The sequence below is a fragment of the Geospiza fortis genome, unplaced genomic scaffold (assembly GCF_000277835.1).
Source record: "Geospiza fortis unplaced genomic scaffold, GeoFor_1.0 scaffold111, whole genome shotgun sequence".
Taxonomy (NCBI): Eukaryota; Metazoa; Chordata; class Aves; order Passeriformes; family Thraupidae; genus Geospiza; species Geospiza fortis.
In genome coordinates, this window is record NW_005054321.1 from 1,141,707 (window position 1) to 1,162,328 (window position 20,622).

Below are 20,622 nucleotides of genomic sequence, written 5' to 3' on the forward strand. Positions count from 1 at the left end.
AGCTCTAATTATTATTAAAAAAAAAAAAAGAAAAAGAAAAAAGAAAGCCCTCAACAGAAGGGTTTGCTTATTTGCATTCTCTAAGATAAAAGCATGATTTTCTCACCCAATTTGCTGCTGCATTTGCTGTGGCCAGCATCTACTCAACTAAAATAACAACATTCCTCAGTATTTTTTTCTAGCTGCAATTTTTTTTATCTAATACTCATCAAAAATTTGATTCTGAGGACCATATCCCCTTTATTTCTGCATGTCATGGCATTTTCTTATTTTTAATACCAAGATATTAAAGAAAATACATGAATACTTAATAAAGCAAGGATTTTCTATGTTCAAGGTATCAAATTTGACATCCCATATTTTGGTTGTTAATTTTTTTGGTTGCCCTCTTTCATGAGAATGCAAAATCTAGTATCTCTTTCTCCTTCAGTCTGTTGTGTTATCTTTTTTTTTCTGTGTCACTTCCATAATAATTCATCAGACATGTAAGCATCTGTGCTGATTTTGACTGGGGCAGAGTTAATTCTCTTCACACTGATCAATATGGGCTATGTTTTGTATTTGTGCTGAAAACAGTGAGATAATGCAGGGATGGTTCTGTTCCTGCTGGGCAGTGCCTTTGCTGCTGCCCGCAGTGCCACGCTGGTGAGCGGGCTGGGGGTGAATGGGAGGCAGGGAGGAAACGCAGCCAGGATAGCTGACTCCAAAGGACCCAAGGGATATCCCGTACCACATGGCGTCTTGCTCATCATATGAAGCTGGGGAAGAAGAAGGAAGGAGAGATGTTTGGAATGATGGTATTTGTCTTCCCAAGTCACCATTACTCCTCATGGGACCTTCACCTGGAGGTGGCTGAATGCCTGCCTGTCTGCCTGTCTGAGGGTGAATTAATTCCTTGTTTTGCTTTCCTTGTGTGTGCGGCTTTGGATTTCCCTAACAACCGGTCTTTGTCTCCATCTATGAGTTTTATCACTTTTACTCTTCCATTTCTCTTTCTCTTCCCTCTGGTGGGGGAGCGAGGGAGTGGCTGTGTGGTGCTTAGCTGCCCGCTGGGGTTAAACCACAGCAGCATCTCTGATCTCTAAACAGCAAACTGAGCATCTATCAGTAGAAAGTTTCAAAAGCTCTGAAAACTATTTGAGGAGCAATAGCAGTCATCCGTAAATGGTAGTCAAGAGAAAAGCTAAGAAAAGCAAGGCAATATGCTTTTAAAAACTAAGTGATGTATTTCACTACCAAAAATGATAAAACATATTCTATATCATTAAATACATTATTTAAGTATCAACAATGCTTTTAAGTATATGAAAGAGTAACAATAAATTATTTTTAAAAGTAAAGTCACCTACAATTGTTAACTGCAAATATCTTTGCTTTAACAAAACCTTTAAAGTGGTCCAGAACATATTTACCTATGCTTCTCCTCCTTCTCAGAAATCCATATTCCATACACAAATGCATACAGATTATTCAGTTTGAAGTACATCTCATGCTATTGGATTTCTATATAAAATTCCACAGCCTAGTGCTTGAGATGCAGCTCTAAGGATTTTACCATTTTCTTACTGTCTCTATATCCACTGTAAAGTATCATGAATGCCACAAAAGAAAGGAGATTTTTTTTCACTCCTGTTATGTTTTTCCCTCGCACGTCACCAAAATTACATTAATCATCCCAAATAAATAAATAGAAAAGTTTAAATATGGAAAATATGAAAAATATATGTGAAAATTTCTGTAAAAAGATTGCTTGGATATAAAAAATATTCATTTCACAGCACTAGATAAGAGGATATCAAACAAAGCAGGGGCAGGTCTGAGGTCAAAACAGTTTGTTCGGGCTTTACAGAGTTAGGTTCTGAAAATCTGCAAGAAAAGAGGTGTCTCAGCCTTCTGGCAGTCAGATCCAGTCCTTAACTGTCCAAGAGACACACTAAATCAGATTCAAATTATTCTGTGTGATAATAGCCTCTGTCACCTGATCTAAGTAAGAGACCAGTGATCACAAATACCACAGGAAAGAGAACTTTGAAATTCTAACATGCTTAGTCCGACGGCACATACCAAAGTCAGAAAGTGTTGTTCTTCCAGCGATTGAACAGGTACAAAGAATTGGATACCAGGATTCGGGCTTGTTTTAAAAGCCCTAATCTCTGTAGAGAGTCCTTTTTCACAGTCCTTATGATAAATAAAGTCATAGGAGCATAGAAACCTTCGGGTTGTAAAGCACTTTCAAGAGTCATCTAGTCCAAGTCCTTTGTGATAAGCAGGGACATATTCAACTAGAGGATGCTGCTCAGAGCCCCATCCAACCTTACCCTGAATATTTCCAGGGATGGGACATCTACCACTTCTCTGGGCAATCTGGTCCACTGTTTCACCACCCTCACTGTAAAAAATTTCTTCATTATATGTAGTCCGAATCTAGCCTCTTTTAGTTTGAAACCACTTACCTTTATCCAATTGCCACAGGCCCTACTGAGTGTGTTCCTGTCTTCCTTAAAAGCCTCCCTTAAGTACTGAAAGATCCCAATAAGATGTCCCTGGAACCTCTAACTGAGGGGAGGGGAAAAAAACCCGAATCTTTGTTAGTACTACCACTATTTCTTTATGATATAAATTTTACAAGAGTATTTCTACATCAAGTGGATGTACAAAGTTCATCACGTACTGCATTAATTGCCACTTGAGGGAGTAGATTGTCCCACATTATTCTGCACTGGTGTGGCTTCAGCTTGAGTACCATGTGCAGTTTTGGGGACCACAATAGAAGAAGGATATAAATCTATTAGAGGGATCATCTAAATGAGGGAAGAAAAGATGTTGAAGATCTTGAAGAGAAGTCATGTGGGGAGAGACTGAGGTCACTTGGTCTGTTCAGCCTTGAGAAGAAGAGACTGAGAGACCTCATCACAGTCTACAACTTCCTCATGAGAGAAAGAGGAGGGGCACCACCTCTCTGTGGTGACCAGTGACAGGACCCAAAGAAACACAGTGATTCTATGATTCTACTTGCACACAAAAGCATCCTACTTTCCTTAGTTTATAGCAAATATTTGGGGTGGGTTTTCTGAGTTACTTTTAATATTTTTTTCCTTTTCCAGATAGAAAAGAATTAAAAGAAGTTTTACATTTTTTAAAAAGACAATATATTAATATCAGTACACCACAATATTTATTAAAGCAAAATAACACTGTTTACATCTTACATATGAATTTAAGTTTCTGAAGATTTGAGAATTGTGTATTTAATCTGATGGATAGCATCAACAATATTTCCATGATTATATCTTTCCAATGACTCTTTCAACCGCCAGAGTAAAACTAATCTCCCATTAACATTCCCATGCATTGGCCTTTTCTCACATCCACGTTTTATGGACCCACCTATGCAACCATGCCTTTTTGAGCTTTGAGCAGAAAAGACCATATCCTAATAGCAAGTTCAAAGAATCATAAGGGTCAAAAAGTCTGCAAATATTAGTAGCTAATCCAAGTGAGGATCAAATAAACTCCAAAAGAATTCTGATTATTTGGATCACACAATCATCTATGATAGTGATCAATCACTCGCTTGTTATATACACACTTAAAAAGTGTTATATACACTTTAGTTTGAAAAGTGTCAAACTAAAACTGGCAAGATGAAATTCAATTACCTTGTTGAACTAGTTGTTCAATTAACCCAAAGGTTTAAAAGAATTCAGAAAGGGATTGCACAGGTAACTAATAAGTGAATACAGAGTTCAGCAGTATATCTGTGATAGAATTGCTAAAGCAATTCATGGGATATGAAAATCCCATAATTCAAGAAATCAATCAATTTTTAGGCAGTGACTGAGGGTCTGTAGTGTGTAAATTTCACGTGAACATTGGGTTCTGGTGTAAAGGTAAGATCTCCTCATCTTTGCCTTGACCCAGGAATTTTTTCATCTTATTTTCTCTTGCTGTCCTGCTGTTGAGGGGGAGTGATGGAGTGGTTGATGGGCATCTGGCAGCCAGCCAAAGTCAACCCAGCACAACCTCTCATGTTCTTTGTTGCACACCAATTCAGAACAAACATCTTTTAAATTTCAGGAGTGTGTTAGAAAAGGATAACACTTATCTCCTGAGTAATAGACAATTAAGTTCAATTCCCCTTAGTGTTTATGTTTTCAGATGTGCTTGTGTGCATTCATGTGTACACGTTGAGAAGTTAATAAAGGTGTTGAATTACAGTTGAGAGTATTGCAAGACTGGACTGTAACATCCTGGTAAAATTCAGCTTGTCTTTGGTCTTTCAAATTTGTTTCTAAAGAAACAGTTACTTAGCCATTGAATCAGGAAGAAAGTAAGAAATTTAAAGGCTTCCTTAAGAGTACTCCAATTAAAATATTAATAGGAGTAACTCCTACAAATTTTAGATGTCTTTTCAATTGTTTTAAAATAAATAAACAGAATTTAATAGTCTATAAAACAGAGCAAACTTGATTGAGCAGAAGTGGTCGACTAGATTCAAGTTTTACTCTCATTGAAAATAGTAATAAAAATATGCTTTGTTCAACAAGTCATTAACAAATTGACATATGATTTATGAACTAATTTACTTTTTGTCAAATGATAATTTTTTTCCCTGTCAAAATGCAAAACTGCTCATGCAATCTATTATTTTATAATAATGATCATAGGTCAAGGATGAAAATTGTTAATTGAACAGCTGCTTTGAACTAAACAATAAAGTACTCATCAGGTTCTGGTATGATCATTATATTCTGTACGAAACATGTTTCTAAAACCTGCCATCATCCATTATCAGTGTAAAACTTTTATTATACAACTCTCCACTTTTTTTCTCTCATAAGAAATGAAACAGATTTTATAAATCATTATCTTTTCTAAAGTACTCAATTTGTTTTAAGATATAAAACTATCAAGAATAACTTCAAATGATAAATAAGAAGAACCAGATATTGCAGTACCATACAAACAGTCTTTAAAATCTGTGGATGTGGATTTGCTGTCTTCTTGGAGACAAAAATTGTTAAGAATAAAACATATCAAGACAATAACCTTTAGAGAATTTGAAAGCATCCTAGGTCCTAAAAGTAACTAAAATTAAAAAAAAAAAATTAAGCAAGCAGTACATATTTTTAACCTTGAACATCTGGAACATTGTGGCAATATAGTTTACTGTCCTCATCTTCAAGCTGGGTGAAGATCTATGATACGTTTTAGCAGATCTTGGAGCTTTCAAAGCACCAAAGGAGAGGAACTTGCTCCTTCCAATTTTCCCAGTTTTAACACTGACTTCACACTGGTTCTAGTCATTTGCACCCTTCTCTCTGAATTTATTCAACCACCCTGACGAAGAATTATTGCTTTAAAAATAAACCTGAGTCAATTCAGTTAGCAAAGGGAAGCATATCCTCAAAGTGGTATGCCTGATGAGTGGCAGAGCCAATGGAAAAAAGAGAAGGATCACACAGCCAAAGTCAGAAGAACCCAGGAGATGGGTTTGCTTCTGTGAGTGACAACAAGCTCTTAGATGAGTTGGACTATCTTTTGTAACTTTGCCTTAATGTGTGAAAATAGCACAATATGGAAAGGAGAGATGCCATATTTTGCTTCTCACCATTATAGGTGCCAGGAACTTCCAGAACAGCTCCAAGTTAAACTAAATATTCTGCATCACTTTGGAATTTATCCATGAGCAAAAGGCTTGTGACATTATCACCACACTCTTTATTTCTATTCTGATATAGAGATAAATTTGTAGTAGCAGGCCACATAAAAGAGGACCAACTATATGCATATATTTCAGAATACATATGCTTTTTAATACGAAAAATTCAGCCTTTTAAAACAGAGTAATGACAACAAATACAATAAAACCAACTGATTCATCAGCTAAATTAGCTGTGATACCTAAAAAAACAAGAAAGCAAAAAACTCCATGGATTTTATGTCATTCATTTTCTTCCAGAAAACTTTCACTGAGTCAGAAACAACTTACTTTTCTCACAGGCCCCTGTTCACTTTAAAAGAGAACATATAAGGAGAGTATGCCGGAAAGAGCAAGAGAGGGAAGAGAGGTGCTAGAGTAAAGGTGTCTCTCCACCAGCACTGGGTATATCTATCTTTATACTCAGAGGTCTGGAGCATATGGTATTTCAAGGCAGAGCCTGAATCCACTGCAGTGAGGAAATAAGTATGAATAAAGTCTTTCTTTTTGACCACTGCGGTGAGAAATTAAACTCTGAATTTCTCTGAAATGCCCTTGGGGTTTGGGTAGGTAAAAAAGCAACAAAACAGACAATCAAATTAAATACAAATTAAAAGAAAAGAAAAACAGGTTATAATGGAAAATATTTTACATTTACACATCTAAAATTCTGGAAAAGACAGATCTAAGAGAAATGGTTGTGGCATTTGAGGTGCTTTTTATCCCATCAAACCAGAAATGTGACTGTATAATGATCTTTACAAATGCAGCAAAATAAAGGGTTTAAAATAATGTACCTATTACATAAGTACAATTTATATTCTATATAAACATAAATTAAAAAAACATGCAATTTCCAGTCTCATAGAAGGTAAATTATCAATTCTATATTGGTTACTACATATGAAATACCCTAGAAAAACTTCTAGCAGGAAAATGAAAAGCATTTTTTAAGAAAAGGATACTTGAGTTTAAAATAGAAGATAAGTTCCCTTTTCCAAGGGAGAAAAATCTAAATTAAAATTTGGACTTGGAGAACATAGGAAATATAACAGAAGTGTGTCAGGTACCTTATTCTAACTTCCACTCTTCATAATCTTAGAATAACTGATTGAACAAAGAAGAAATACTTCCAAAATTAACAAAGAAATACCACAATAATTTCAGAAAAGAGATTTTAAAAGATTTTGTTATTTTTGCTGAAATCAGATAAGAAAATGCAACTAGTGTTTGTCTTTGCATTTAGGATTGGATAATAGCTATGGCACATAAAATGCACATCTGTAAATAGTTATTGGACTGACAGGTCTAAAACTAGCATTTGCCTTTTAATAAATGGGTTTAAATAAAAAGAAAGTCATAATAGAAATATGAGTCTACTTAGCTGATCCATTTTGCAATCATCAAAGTATAGGTTATCTGTGTTATCTTCGTTCCATATCAGAGCCATAACTCTGACATTAACCGAATCATCATTGACTGACATTAACAGAATCAGATAGCGCAGTAAACAAGACTTTAAAAAGGAAACAATTGTTACTGGAAACAGGATATATCACAAAGAAGAAAATGAGCTGGCTACCCACATTTAATTCAAAATTAAAGAGTTAGAGTTGTTACTTTTTAGTATTGTGACTGATAAAGACAATGAAAAGCCTACAGAGAAAGTTTAAAACTTTTCCATTTTCCTTGCATTTTATGGATATATGCTTTATAAAAATGTTAAATATAACTTCTTCAAACCACTGCTTCACATAATACAAAGTGAGAAATCAGTTTAAAATTATTCTTTAAACAACACATTTAACAATGCATAAAGTGAATAGGGCTTTTTAGAGCATTCAAAGTTGGTCTTGCTTTGAACATTTCTTCAAATTTTACCTTTTAATTCAATATCAAGAATAACTGGGCACTACTCTAAATACCAATCTAAAAAGATACTTTGTTTAAGAAAACACATTTTTTTACTAAAAAAACCCCAACCAAACATAAAGTGCAATAAATAAATTTGTTTGTGTGATGAAGTTTATAATTATTTCTTTTAAAAAGTAACTCATGTTTTTGATTTGACCTCTTCATAATTTACTATCAACTAAAAAATTTCTTACAGCTGCATCTCATAAAACAGTGTTAAGAGCCACTTCCATATATGTCTGGAACACATTAGTATAATAATGAAACCTGGTGTTACAGCATATTCATCAATAACTTAGTGCAGTTCTACATAACCAAATGTTTAGACAAAATCCTATGTCCAATATTAGACTGGGAAAAAATCCAAACAAACAAGACTTAATTTCCCTAGACTATCATCAAGAAAACCTGAGATACAGAAAGATTAAATCTACTTCACCCAAAACACAGGGGAAGAGAAAAGGTTTAAAAACTCTACATAAAATTGTTGAATCATGTTGAATTCAATTCCAACTTTCAATATACCCAAAGCTGAAAGCTTACCAGTATATTGCTTATTACAGGTGCAAGCATTAGAGAGACAGAGAGAAAAGTTCTCCAGGTAAAGCCGCATGTCTGATGTTCTTTCTAGTTAGTGTATATGTAAATACATACAAACAAACATATCTTTGCACAAAATCTCAAAGGATTCTTTTGGCTTTCTTCAGACATACCAGTTAAAATAGAAGGATCATGCCTTTCTTCAAAGATAGTAGAAATAGTGTATTCATACAGGAACCAATTGTTCAGGGTTTAGTTTAGTAACAATATATGGTTGTTCCAGATATATTCTGGTTCAATTATCAAGTTTATAAGGTATTTTTATTGATACTGCTAACTGCAACAATACAAGGTGAATTTAACAGCTGGTTTAAGTTACCTTTCTGTCATGTAAACAGGTCTAACAGTTAAACCGTCCTGTAATAGAATGATACTTTCCCAAAGACTATAGCTTTCTGGGACAAGACTATTATTCTTTTCCTTTCTATAGCTGAAACGTAGATGAAAAACTAATGGCTACAGAGAGCGCTGGCAGGTTGTGTTACAGTGTATAAATGGCCTCCACAACAAAAATCAGCTTTTCTTTCTAGGTTGTTTCAAATGCCATGAAGCAATTTAGCAACACAAAGAAAAGTGAATAAGTAAAATTTTTGTTTCTCAGAAATGACCATACTCATCTCACTATAAAACTGGCAACTTCACTCTATATATATAGGTGGTTACTAGTTTAACTTAGTTACCAGTTTATCCAAAGAAGACAGAGAATAGATCTCAGAGGCTGTAAAAGAGGTTTTTCTTGCATTCTATGAGAAGTAAACAAGCTAGTCCAATATCCATCAGCCAATTCAAAGCAGCCACACTGGCCATCCAGTTCAGAGAAAGATATCCAATGGAAAGCTGAAAATGGGAAAGTCTCTTCTAATATCAGTTATAGAAAGTTACCTCCACCTTCAAATATAGCCAAAATTTTAGTTGGTTGTTTAGGTTTCATTTAGTTTGGCTTAGTTTGGTTTTGGGTTTGGTTTTTAAATCCTTACTACTTAACTTTAGATTTCCTTTCTAGCTAATTATTTTTTTCAAACCTGCAAAAACCTCAGCTTCTTTGTAGTAATGTAAGTATAAATTCAAGTGACAAGTGGCACCTTGTTCAGACAAGCAAATTCTTTTATCAGTTTTAATTATCTACCTTTCTCTCTCTATCAGTGTCTAGACTTTTAACATCATATAAAAATATTCCTAAGAGTATAGAACAATTGCTATGCTCTTTCAGCTTTGCATTTATAAGCATAGTGCCAAAAATTTTTACTTCAATGTATTTTTTCATAAAGCAAACTTTTCAGATTTAAAAAAACCTCCTCTTTTTAAATGATTTGTCTACTCAGAATCCATCTCAGAGCTAAATATCTGTTTACCTATATATTTAATTCTGTTACATTTCTTTCAATTATCTGTTTCTCTTATCTACAATTTTTTCTGTATTTATTGTTGTGTCCCTGTCAATTTTCAGTTGACATACTGTTCACACAGTATTTATTTATTTTGCAGGATTTATTTTGGTTGTTCTGTGAAAATTTTCCTAGTAAGAATTATTTACTTTACTATCTCATAGTTTTCCGCTTTGGTTGCTGGTTCCTTCTTTATTGGCCTTTGTTGTCTCCTTCAACTCCTTTGGTATTTGTTCTTGTTGCTTTCTGTATCCTTATCTACTCCTTGGTCTTTGTCTAGGATTTATACCTTTTTTATTTTCTCTTTCTTTGTGAGAGTATAATCTGGTTGGTTTTGTTCACTAGTCCCTAAATTCTCAAAGGAAATTCCTTTCTTTCTTCTCTTTCCAGGCAAATAATGGAGAAATCTAAAGAACCATGGAGCAGCTGAAATAAAAATCACTGTGATAAGAGACTTGAAGCTGTTTCCAAAGTGGAGAATCCCTAATTTGATCCTAATCAGCTGACAGTATCTGCTCTGGTTGAAAGTTTGGACAGGAAGTGAACCGTGATGAAAGAAGAAAAACGTGTATTCTTAGGGCATAATAAACAGCTTGAGCTGAAAAAAAATCAGAGCTATGGTTGATAATGGAAACTTTTTGAGGTACAGTACTTTTTGAGGTACAATGATTCACTGTCTCCCTATCAACAAGTCCTGGTCTTCATCAATATCCAAAAAGACATAAACAGGAGAGTGAAAAAGAAAGCTCTGTGCTTCAATTGTCAATGTTAGTGGTGAGTGAAGACTGCAAATATGCCACCCTGACATGTCTTAAAGCCCTAACAAAAAACAGTCAGAGAGAGCTTGTCTCTGACAGACTTAATCTAGAACCTCACAGAGCTGAGAGTTTTTTCTCTATTTTATTAGTAGTCTGCTAACTTGAGCAGCTGTTAAATTAGTAGATGTAATGTACAGAATTAACTTGGAGTTAGATACTCCATCTGCTATTTAAAATAGCAATAATCTAAGTGAACTGATAAAATATTCTGAAAGGGTCTTTGAATGGTTTAAGAAGGAATTGTTCATATGAGAAACAACTTAATAAGACAAAAAAGGATACACATACAAGAAGTAAAATGGATCTACATACAACAAAATCTGGATTCAGGAAGAAGAATCAACACACCCTCATGGTATTTTGCCCAGACAAGACATTGGCTCTAGCTCTGGGCACCCTGCACTACATCTTGTAGTACTGTAGATCACCTAAAGGGAGAGGAAGTGGGAAAAGACAGAGCAAATAAAACAAATCTTTAAGTCAGGAAATTCTAGAAGTGGAAACCCTGACATAGCAGAAATGGAGGAAGAAGGAGGCAAATGCAAGGCAAAAAATGTGGACCTTTTTTTTTTTGAGAATCAGTATGAGAAAGAGTGGAACACTTGCTCTAATAATGACATATAGTGAATATATAAAAATACATAGTAACCTAATCATTTCCAAAAAAAATAAGGTAAGGAGTTTGGCTGGGAGATAGTAAAGGATCCAAGACACATATGAATGATCATAAAGAAATATGGATGAATTTCTAATGACCAAGAAAAGGAAAGGGTCAGGGTCAGAAAAAAACATTTACTGGAGCTACCAGGGTGGTATTAGTTGACAGAACAATGTTAACAGAATAATCTAAGAGCTGCCTGTTTGACACAGACTGATATCTACTGAAAGGAGAAACACATACGTGTCAGAATAAGAAATGCAAAAGCAAGCAGAATTATTAAATGAGGACACTGGAAGCCTCTGCTAGTGACAACACTTATTCTTTTGTCAGCCTTTCTTCATCAAAGTTTTGTAAGATAAATTTGACAATTTAGCACATGAAAGATGTAAATTGTAATTCTTCCACTTTAAAAATAGAAAATTTTAAAGGCAAAATCTAGTCTTCCAAAAATATATTTTTTGCCTTTTAAAATTGGACATTGTTAGCATTTAAGTTAGTGTTGTTTATTTTTTAAGTGAGAACATGAAATTAGGAAAGTATTCTTGATTTTGCTTTGGATTTTGTTGGTGATTTTGTTTTGACTTGGTTTTATTTATCCAATGTCCTGAATGGTTTCCAATTAAAATTTAGATGTATAGAAAAGGATGGATAATTCTATGATTTCAAAGCTCTAAAATAAAAATAATAATAATAAAAAAGTAAATTATTCACAAAAAATGTACCATAGATTGTGATTGGTTTTGAGCTAAAACACAGTGTTTACTCGTGTTGTCAGTAATACCTGGCACATTTATCATGGAGAAACAGATATCTGAGAAGGTTTTCAGGCCAGGAGCAGGCACTGATGGGGTGCTCAGATCACCCATATGGGTGTTCCCTCATCAGGTGGGGAAGACACTCCTTCTGCTCTTTGTGTGGTCCCGTAGACCACTGAGACAGGTCACACTCCTGCATGGTCAGACAAGCCAGTTTGGCTTCTTGTTCTGGCAGCTTTGATGGTTTTCCATTCCCTTCTTAGTTATCATAGCCTTGCCTCAGAGTCAAGTAAACAGACAGTTCACCTACCTACAACTGTAACAGTATTTAATATGAATGAATATTAAGGATTAATTGTAATTTTACATATTTTACACTCTTTTTTGTCTTTGTTTTTACCAAAGTTGGACCAAAGAAATTAATTTTAATTTTACAGTCAGTATGAGTCTGCTGATTAAGTACCAAATTCAAACCTTTGGGAGTACTTGAGTGAGGAGCCAATACCAAATTATATTTAACACTAGGAGCATGCTGAAATTTTAAAGAGCTACTTATTAATCTACTGAAAATGCTGTTTTATCTGAAAGGGGAGTAAATGTTAAAAATGTAGGCATAATCAGGGAGTCAAATGTTTTAGGAGAGTTATTCACCAACAGAGGAAAGGTAGCAGATGTCTCCAGTAATTTCAGTTAATTTCTCCTATTCAGCTCAGCAGGACTGATCAGGTAACATGTACATTTAATTCTTGGTGGCCTCAGCAGGGAGTGTAGATGAAAGGATGATTTATCTTGCTTAAATACAAGAGATTAAAAACTATGAGTATTAACTCCCCTTTTAAACACTATGTTTAAAGCTTCCTTCCATTAAAGTTCCTAAGAGAAAATTAACCATGAGTCGCAAGAGAAAAGATTTTAATATAATTAAATCTTTGGACACAGTGATGTTATCAACATTTAAAAATATCTCTGCAGATACATGCTGATCTTGCAGACTCTCAATACAAGGAAAATATGTACATATATTTATTCAGGGATCAAAAATTTCATTTTGTGGTAAATTCTCACAACTCCACTTATATATTTTTTTAATAAATATATTTTTCGTTTTTTTCGCTTATGCAACCAAATCACAAATTATTATACCATTTTTCTAACAGCAGAGCTTTCTAAACTTCTGTACCATGTCTGTCCTTATGAAGACACATGTGATGGAATTTTATGATGCCTTTTACCGCAACATTATGGTAGGCTATTAATTTTCTAAATAATTTTCTTTTTTTACTTTGTAAAATATATCATTTCGGCTACTAAAAAATAGATCAGCATAAACATATGAAAGATTATTTTGGTCAACATACAGAGACAGAATTATACTGGCCTAAATGCTTCAATTTAGCCAACTACAATTGCAGAAGGGATGCATTTTATTTCTCTGTCTAAAATAGATCTGAATTAATTTCATTGATTTCAATGCAATGTTAATTTTGTCATGACTATTCAACAGGTAAAAAAATTTCCTGGTTAAATTAATTAACTGGTTAAGTACTAGTAAGTTTGGAAATATATTTCCTTGGAACTGCAAACAGAGTTTGGGTATATAGTCACATTATTATTCAAATATTTAAACCTATTTTGAATACTACACTGCAAACTAATTATAGAAAAAAAAGACAACTGCTGAGTACAACACCTCTTTTCAAATTAGTATTTAATTCTAAGCACCTAACTCCTTAATTAAAAAAAAAGAAAAATACCAATATGCTTTTTGATATTTACTGACAATATATTTTCTCTTACGCACAGCAATTTCTTTTAAAGAAAGAAGGAAACAAGATATTATCCAAGATGTAAAGTAAAATAATTGCAAGGAATAGTCAGGGTTCATATTGCCATTCAGACATCCACCTATATATGCACCACATCACTGCCACAGAGGGTGTGCTTTAAAACTAATAATGGTTTCCATGTGACTTTTCAAGGACTGACAAGAGAAGTACACAATGAAGAATTCATATAGTTAGGTCCATACCTTCTGCTTTATAGGCAAATATTAAATAATTTTCTCACGGATTCTTTTCTGCAGAGTCAGACTCCGAGAAAACCAATAACCCTTCCTGGCCCTAACAAGCCTCAGCTGGTGGCACTGCCACCCCCCACTGTCCATGGTCCCTGGGCCTCTGTTTCAACCCACCCTGAGGCATCCTGCTGCAGCTCTGTCCCCATCCCTCCTGCCTGAGCCTCTCAAGCCTCCTCTGTGGGGAGCCCTGTGTCCTTCTGCTCCCAGCTGCTCCGCCTGGAGGGACCCTGGGCCTGGCTCCGGCTGTGCAGGGGCTGTGCTGGACCCTCTCAGAGTCCCAGCTCTGCTCCCCCTGCTCAGCCCCTGCCGGGCTGTGCCTGAGCTGGATCTCCTTGGCTCCTGCCTTGTGCCTACGTGCAGATCTTTTCTCACCACTCCTTAGGATAACCCTAGTACAATGAATTATTTACAAGCTGCACTAAACGCTATTTTCATAACATGCAAAGATATTATCAGATGACTCCTACTGGCTATGCAAAGCAGTTGATTTATGTGATGTTTTATTGGTTCAAGCACACCTTCTGCTAACTTCATTAAAGCATGGGATTTCTTATCACTAGTGCTATCAAAACCCTTTTTTCTCAAGCTGGGCACTCAGAAAATTGAAAATATATTATAAGCTTAGCTGAAATGATTCTTGCGCCACACCAAAAAAAATGATAAAGATAGAAATTTGGAAAAAATGGAACAGGAGTTTTAATCTGGAAATGCAACACTTTTATCTAGAACAGGAGTTAGAAATATTAGCTACTTACCAAAACAAGGACAAAACAATGTTTTTAAAAGTAAGCAGAACATCAAGCCCTATTTTTTTTTTTAATTTTTATTTTGAGGGGAACTAATTGTATAAACGTGAAAGAAAGTGTACTCAAAAATCAGAAATATGCATTTGGGGGGCACAAGAAAGCTCTAAATATGGACAGTAACATGACCCAGAAATACTCCCAGCTATGAAATTTTGCCAAAAGCTTGGTTCAAATACAGGAAGCAACACTTACTTTCTGCAAACAAACTTTTTTTTAGGTGATTACAAATAAGATTTATGAAAAAAAATTACATAAAGTTCAGAGTTTGAAGATATTCTGTATTTACAGTTTGAAACAAAGGTTATAATGTGAAATAAACTAAATCAAGGATACAGTAACACAAAGATGCAAGTGAAATACTGACTACATTTTCCATAGCGGTCATATCTGATATGCTTCTTTTCCATTTATTATTGTTTAACTGCCATTTAAGTGCCAAGTAAATCAGTTAAAAGCTGTTGAGCATTTGCTGAAGACATGCAATGTAATTTCAATAAGATTTAATTCTGAGGAGACCAATTAGACGAAGTACAAAACTGGATAAGGAGGCAGTCAAAGGTGATTAGATTCACAAATAGTTGAACTGCAAAATAATTTCATTCATATAAACAGTTATTCCACAATATTAAACTAAAAAACAGTAGTGGCCTTGTCTATCCAAGACAATTTTTTAGCTGTCTAGTTATGTATTTTTTCAAATACACGTGTAGTCCCCCGAAAATATTTTTGCCTGTTACAAAATTAAAGGGAGGGAGAAAAGTGTAATCTGATTACACTTTCATTCATGTCACTAAGTAAAATGTCAAAATACATTGTCATGCTAGAAGGATAGTTTCCACAACAAACGGCTCATCAGTAAAACTTTGCTTATTTGTAAAAAAGAAAACTTAAGGAAACATCATCTTGCTAATGACTGTAGCAATCTGAGAAAATAAATGTCACTATGAAAGATTTAGTAAAACTTGTGTAATTTCACTGTCATGCTTTCCAAATTTTAAAGCCAATTCTCCACTCACACAAATGTGTACTATTCTTCCACACCCACACTCTGAAAAGATCTTGTAAGTCTTGCAAAAGTAGTCTATTTCAAGCCCTATATTGAGGCTTAATCATCTTTTCCTTTTTAAGCGCTGACTGACTCTTTTCTCTTCCACATAACTTCTTACACTGTTCTTCACCAAAATCTAATGGCATCCTAAATATACAGTACTGAAACATTTAAGCATGACAGGCTTCCTTGACTTTCTTCTAAGATATTAAAAACCCATATTCTAAATCTCCAGCATTGAAGAATTAGTTTAATTTCAAAAGAATCTTGCACACATATCTCTATAAATGCATATATAGCTATCTAAATATCTATGTATTGATGCATATATATGAATGCATGTGTTCACACAAATATATGTAAACTATTTCAGCAGCTTGAACAGGACATAAAGAAAAATAGTTCTGCCTTTACAAGATATTATTTTCATCTTCTTTTTAACCTGCTAACCATCTTCATCTGCTTTCCCTGATGGTTATTTAAACTGTAACTCAGTAAGGACAATTGGTTCCTAACTGGTATCATAGTTTTATTCTTTGCATTTGACCAGAACATTGTTCACATACTCCTTGAGGCTGCAGTTTAGAGTAGATTCACCAACCAAATTTTCAACTGACAGTGAGGGCCTTCTCAGGCTCCAACATTTGAGAAAATCTGTTTTATCTTTTGAGGAGTGAATAGAAAGGAGAAAAACTTGTGGAAGACAGATCTCAAATCTTTTATCTGTGGGTTTCCTCTTTCCTGCAGCTGATATCAGAATTGCAGGCAAGCACTCATGAAACAGAAATGAAAACACAGAAGTACAAAGGAAAACAATTTCACTAGAGATGCATCTTTCTGCATCTGCTGACTGTTAAACATTTAAGAGAATTTATATCCTGCAGAAATTTGAGATGTAGAATTTTACTCTTCTAATTTCTTTGTAGTACCAAGTTACATATTCCTTTTAGTGATCAGATGCCAGATTGTTATGCAATAGTTTAAAAAAAACATTACCAGTGTATCAACACCATAAAATATTATGAAAACACATCTCTTTATTTGAGCAACGTTATGTAAAGTAAAATGAAACATCAGGGAACTGATGTTCCCTGATTAGGAAGAGGTATTACATTCTTTATCACAGGATAAAATCATGGAATGGTTTGATTTGGAAGATCACCTAGTTCCAACCTCACTGTCATGGGAAGGGACATCTTTCAGGTTACACAAAGCCAAGACTTTTCTGGGCAGCTTGTTCCAGTATCTTACTGCATTCTATATACAGATTTTCTTCCTCATATCCAACCTTATGATAGATCCAAAGAATTTTAAGAGGTTAGAATGGACCTATAAAATCATTTAGTCCCAACTCCCCCAGGGACACCTCCCAGTAGACCAGGTTGCTCAAGGCCTTATCCAGCTCTCTCTGAACACTGCCAGGGCTGGAGCATCCACAACCCATTCCAGTGTCTAACCATTCTCACAGTATAAAATTTCTTCCTAATATCTAACCTGAATTTCCCCTCTTTCAGTTTGCATCCATTCTCCCTTGACCTATCACTACCGTTCCCGATGAAGAGTCCCTCTCCAACTTCCCTGTAGGCCCATTCAGATACTGGGAGGTTGTAAGTCTCCACAATAGCTTTCCTTCTCCAGGGTGAACAGCCCCAGCTTTCTCAGCCTGTCTTTGTAGAGGAGTTGCTCCAGTCCTCGTCTGTGTTACAGGCTGACATCCAATTTTTCATCTACAAATGTCCCCAAATCTTTCTCTGCAGGACTGTTCTAAATTCACTGATCCAGTAGGCAGTATGGATACTGAGAACTGACCAGGATGCTGCACTTGGCCTCATCCCATTGGCCCACTCGTCCAGCTTGCTGATGTCCCTCTGGATAGCATCCCTCCCCTCAAGCAAGTCAACTGCACCACTCACATCAGTGACATCTGCAAACTTGCTGAGGCTGCACTCATTTCCACTGTCCACATCATTAACAGAGATATTGAATAGTATTTGTCTGAATACAGACCCCCTGAGGGACACCACTTGTTGCTGATTTCTAATTGGACTTTAAGCTGTTGAATGAAATGTTTTGGGTATGGCTATGTAGCCACTGTGTTGTTATTCATCAAACAGTCCACCCAAAGAAATACAAATTTCTCCCCTTTAATAACAAGAATGTTGTGTGGCGATGCCAAAGGCCTTACAGAACTCTAGGCAGATGACAAATTGACTTACAGATAGTAAAGATAACTAGCAAATGTATGAGTAATGTACCTGTTGGTATTGTAGAATTATTGTGTTCCTTAAGCTGCAGCCTTCCAGAACTGAACATTTGGGCTAAGACCCAGAAGTAGGCTCTGATAGAAAATGGTCTGTGGCACATCACACTCTTGATATCTCAAACAGATTTTTTCACTTTTGTAAACCCTTTTTTTAGATATTCATATACAAATACACACACACATTACCTAGTCTACCTTAATTAAATGTTTCCTGATCTCTATAAAAAGCCCCCTTTTCAAAGACTACAAAAGTTCCACTGTTACTAGATCATGTAAACTGAGACCTCCACAACTCATATTCACTTCACATTAAATGTATCCATGCTCATATGCTTCTTAATTAATTATGTTTTGTTGAGACCAATTTTATGAGGGCTAGATTAATTTCAGCCTTTACTTTAACTAGAATTAAAGCACGATATACATTTTGACACCTGATTAATTAGAGGAAGCACACCTTAAAGACTAAGAAAGAATCCATAATTTAAAAATATTAGCTTTAATTATTTTATCAGATTTTTTTTATTTATTACTGCAAGTAAGATTTTAATAATATTTATTCTTTACCTTGTCCTAAAGTTTGCAGGGTGAGGATGCCCATCATATAATGACAAATAATCATATTCTTCTTCTAGAGCAAAAGACTGAAAGACGATCTGTATTCTGTTTCTTTCTTCTGCTATTATAACCCAGGTACAGTTTGCACCATTTGGATATCCATATGGGAAGCCAGGGCTTTCTATAGTGCCATTGAGTCCTTTTAAAGTTCCACCACAGGTATAAATAAATCCTAAGAAAAAAATCAAGGAAAAAAAAAAGTTAGTTATCCATTTTTATATCAACCTTCAATAGAATACATCACTAGAAAAAGTATCAGAATATTTTTTAGCAACTACTGCATTTAGAAAGGTAAAGCCCATGGTTTTATACAAATGCTGGCCACTTAATGCAAAACAATCCCACCTACCTAACAAATGTGTTTTCCATACTGTTTATCTAAAGACATATGTTAGCATCTTTGAAAATAAATATAACAACATCTATGACTAAATTTGTTTGCTTATGAAGCAAAGTATTCACATCAATTCCCTTTTTTTGTCAAATGGAAGAGTAAATAAGTCTCTTTGGATACAGGTCTGATACAGCTGAAACCTATTAACCTTGTGCTTTTCCTCCATGTATTTGGCTCTGGAAAACACTGAAAGCCTATTTATTATGAACAAGCTTTTCCCAATCAATAATTCTGAGTTATGAGAACTCTGTACTTAAGGGCTCAATCTCAACTAGCCATCTGTTGCATCACTACATCATCTCATATAAATATTACCAGTTTACATGTTTTGTCTGACCCTATGTGGATGTCATTTAACTGCAGTGATCAGGTAGGGCCCCAGAGCTGCTCCCTCACACAGTACATCCACACTCCCTCTCCATTCCCCCATAGTGGGATGGAGGAAAGAAGAATAACAGTGAAAAAACTTGTGGGTTGAGACAAAGACAGTTTAATAGGTACAGCAAAAGCTGTACATGCAAGTAAAGCAGATGAAGGAATTAATTGGCTGCTTTGGTATGTGGGTGTTCAGCCATCTCTGAGAAAGCAAGGCCCACATCAGGCCTAATGGTTACATAGGAAGACAAACACCATAACCCTGAACGTGGTCCCTTACTCCTTCTTTCCATCAGCTTTTACCACTGAGCATGCTGCCATACGTTCTAGAATATCCCTTTTATTGGTTGGGGTTATCTGTGTCCCATCTGTGACCCCTCCCTCCTTCTTGCCCATTCCCAGAAGTATGAGAAGTAGTGGAAACCTGGATGGTGTGTAGGCACTGATCAAATGTTCAGTATTGTTTTGGTCACAAATCTAAAACATAATACCATAGGATCTACCATGAAAAAAAATTAAGACTATCCCAGCCAAATTCAGTACAGTCAGTCAAAACTGAAAAGTTGTTCTGCTGATAGATCCTTTTTAAAATGAACCTTCTTAAATGTCAGAAATTACCCCACATTCAAACCCTAACTTTTCTTGGACTATAACAAATATCCTTTTTATATACAAGATCCATTTCCTTAGAAAAATAAGAGAACAAGAATAATTATAAAAAGGCCTTTCCCAAGTCACTGTGCACTGATAGGGCAGGTCCTTTTCTACACTTTTGTTTCAAGTTCTAATGCTCAGTTATGGCAGTTCTTAACACTTTTGGGACTTTAGAATATCTTTTTATTTTCCACCAACTTTGTACTCTAAATGTAGGTCTACATCCCCTCTCCAGGCTTTCTGCTCTCTTATCCCTTAAATATTAGATCAGTTTTCCTACTTCGCCTTTTGCACCCCTGAAACTTCTCTTCCCCAAGAATGCTCAGAACAAGCCTCCTCTTCTAGTGGAGGGATTTCATCTGAGAGAAAGCACAAAGCACTGAGTTGCTCTTTCACAGCAACATGATGTACATTTCATAACAAACTACAAACAAACAAACCACACGCCAACTCTTAAATTATACACACATGTATATATTTGAGCTCATTAAATCATCTTCACGGCACATTCACAAGCTTGTCTTCACGTTGAGCATTTAAATGTACAGAGGCC

The 20,622-nt window shown here is 35.2% G+C and overlaps 1 protein-coding gene across 1 annotated transcript in view; it reads right to left on the minus strand.

Annotated features, from left to right (window-relative positions):
• Positions 1–20,622, minus strand: part of CSMD3 (CUB and Sushi multiple domains 3) — a 576,871-nt gene that overhangs the window by 477,909 nt on the left and 78,340 nt on the right. Inside the window, exon 2 of the mRNA XM_005420686.3 lies at positions 18,596–18,818. Coding sequence (XP_005420743.1) covers positions 18,596–18,818 — 223 coding nt within the window. The remainder of the gene's footprint in view (positions 1–18,595; positions 18,819–20,622) is intronic.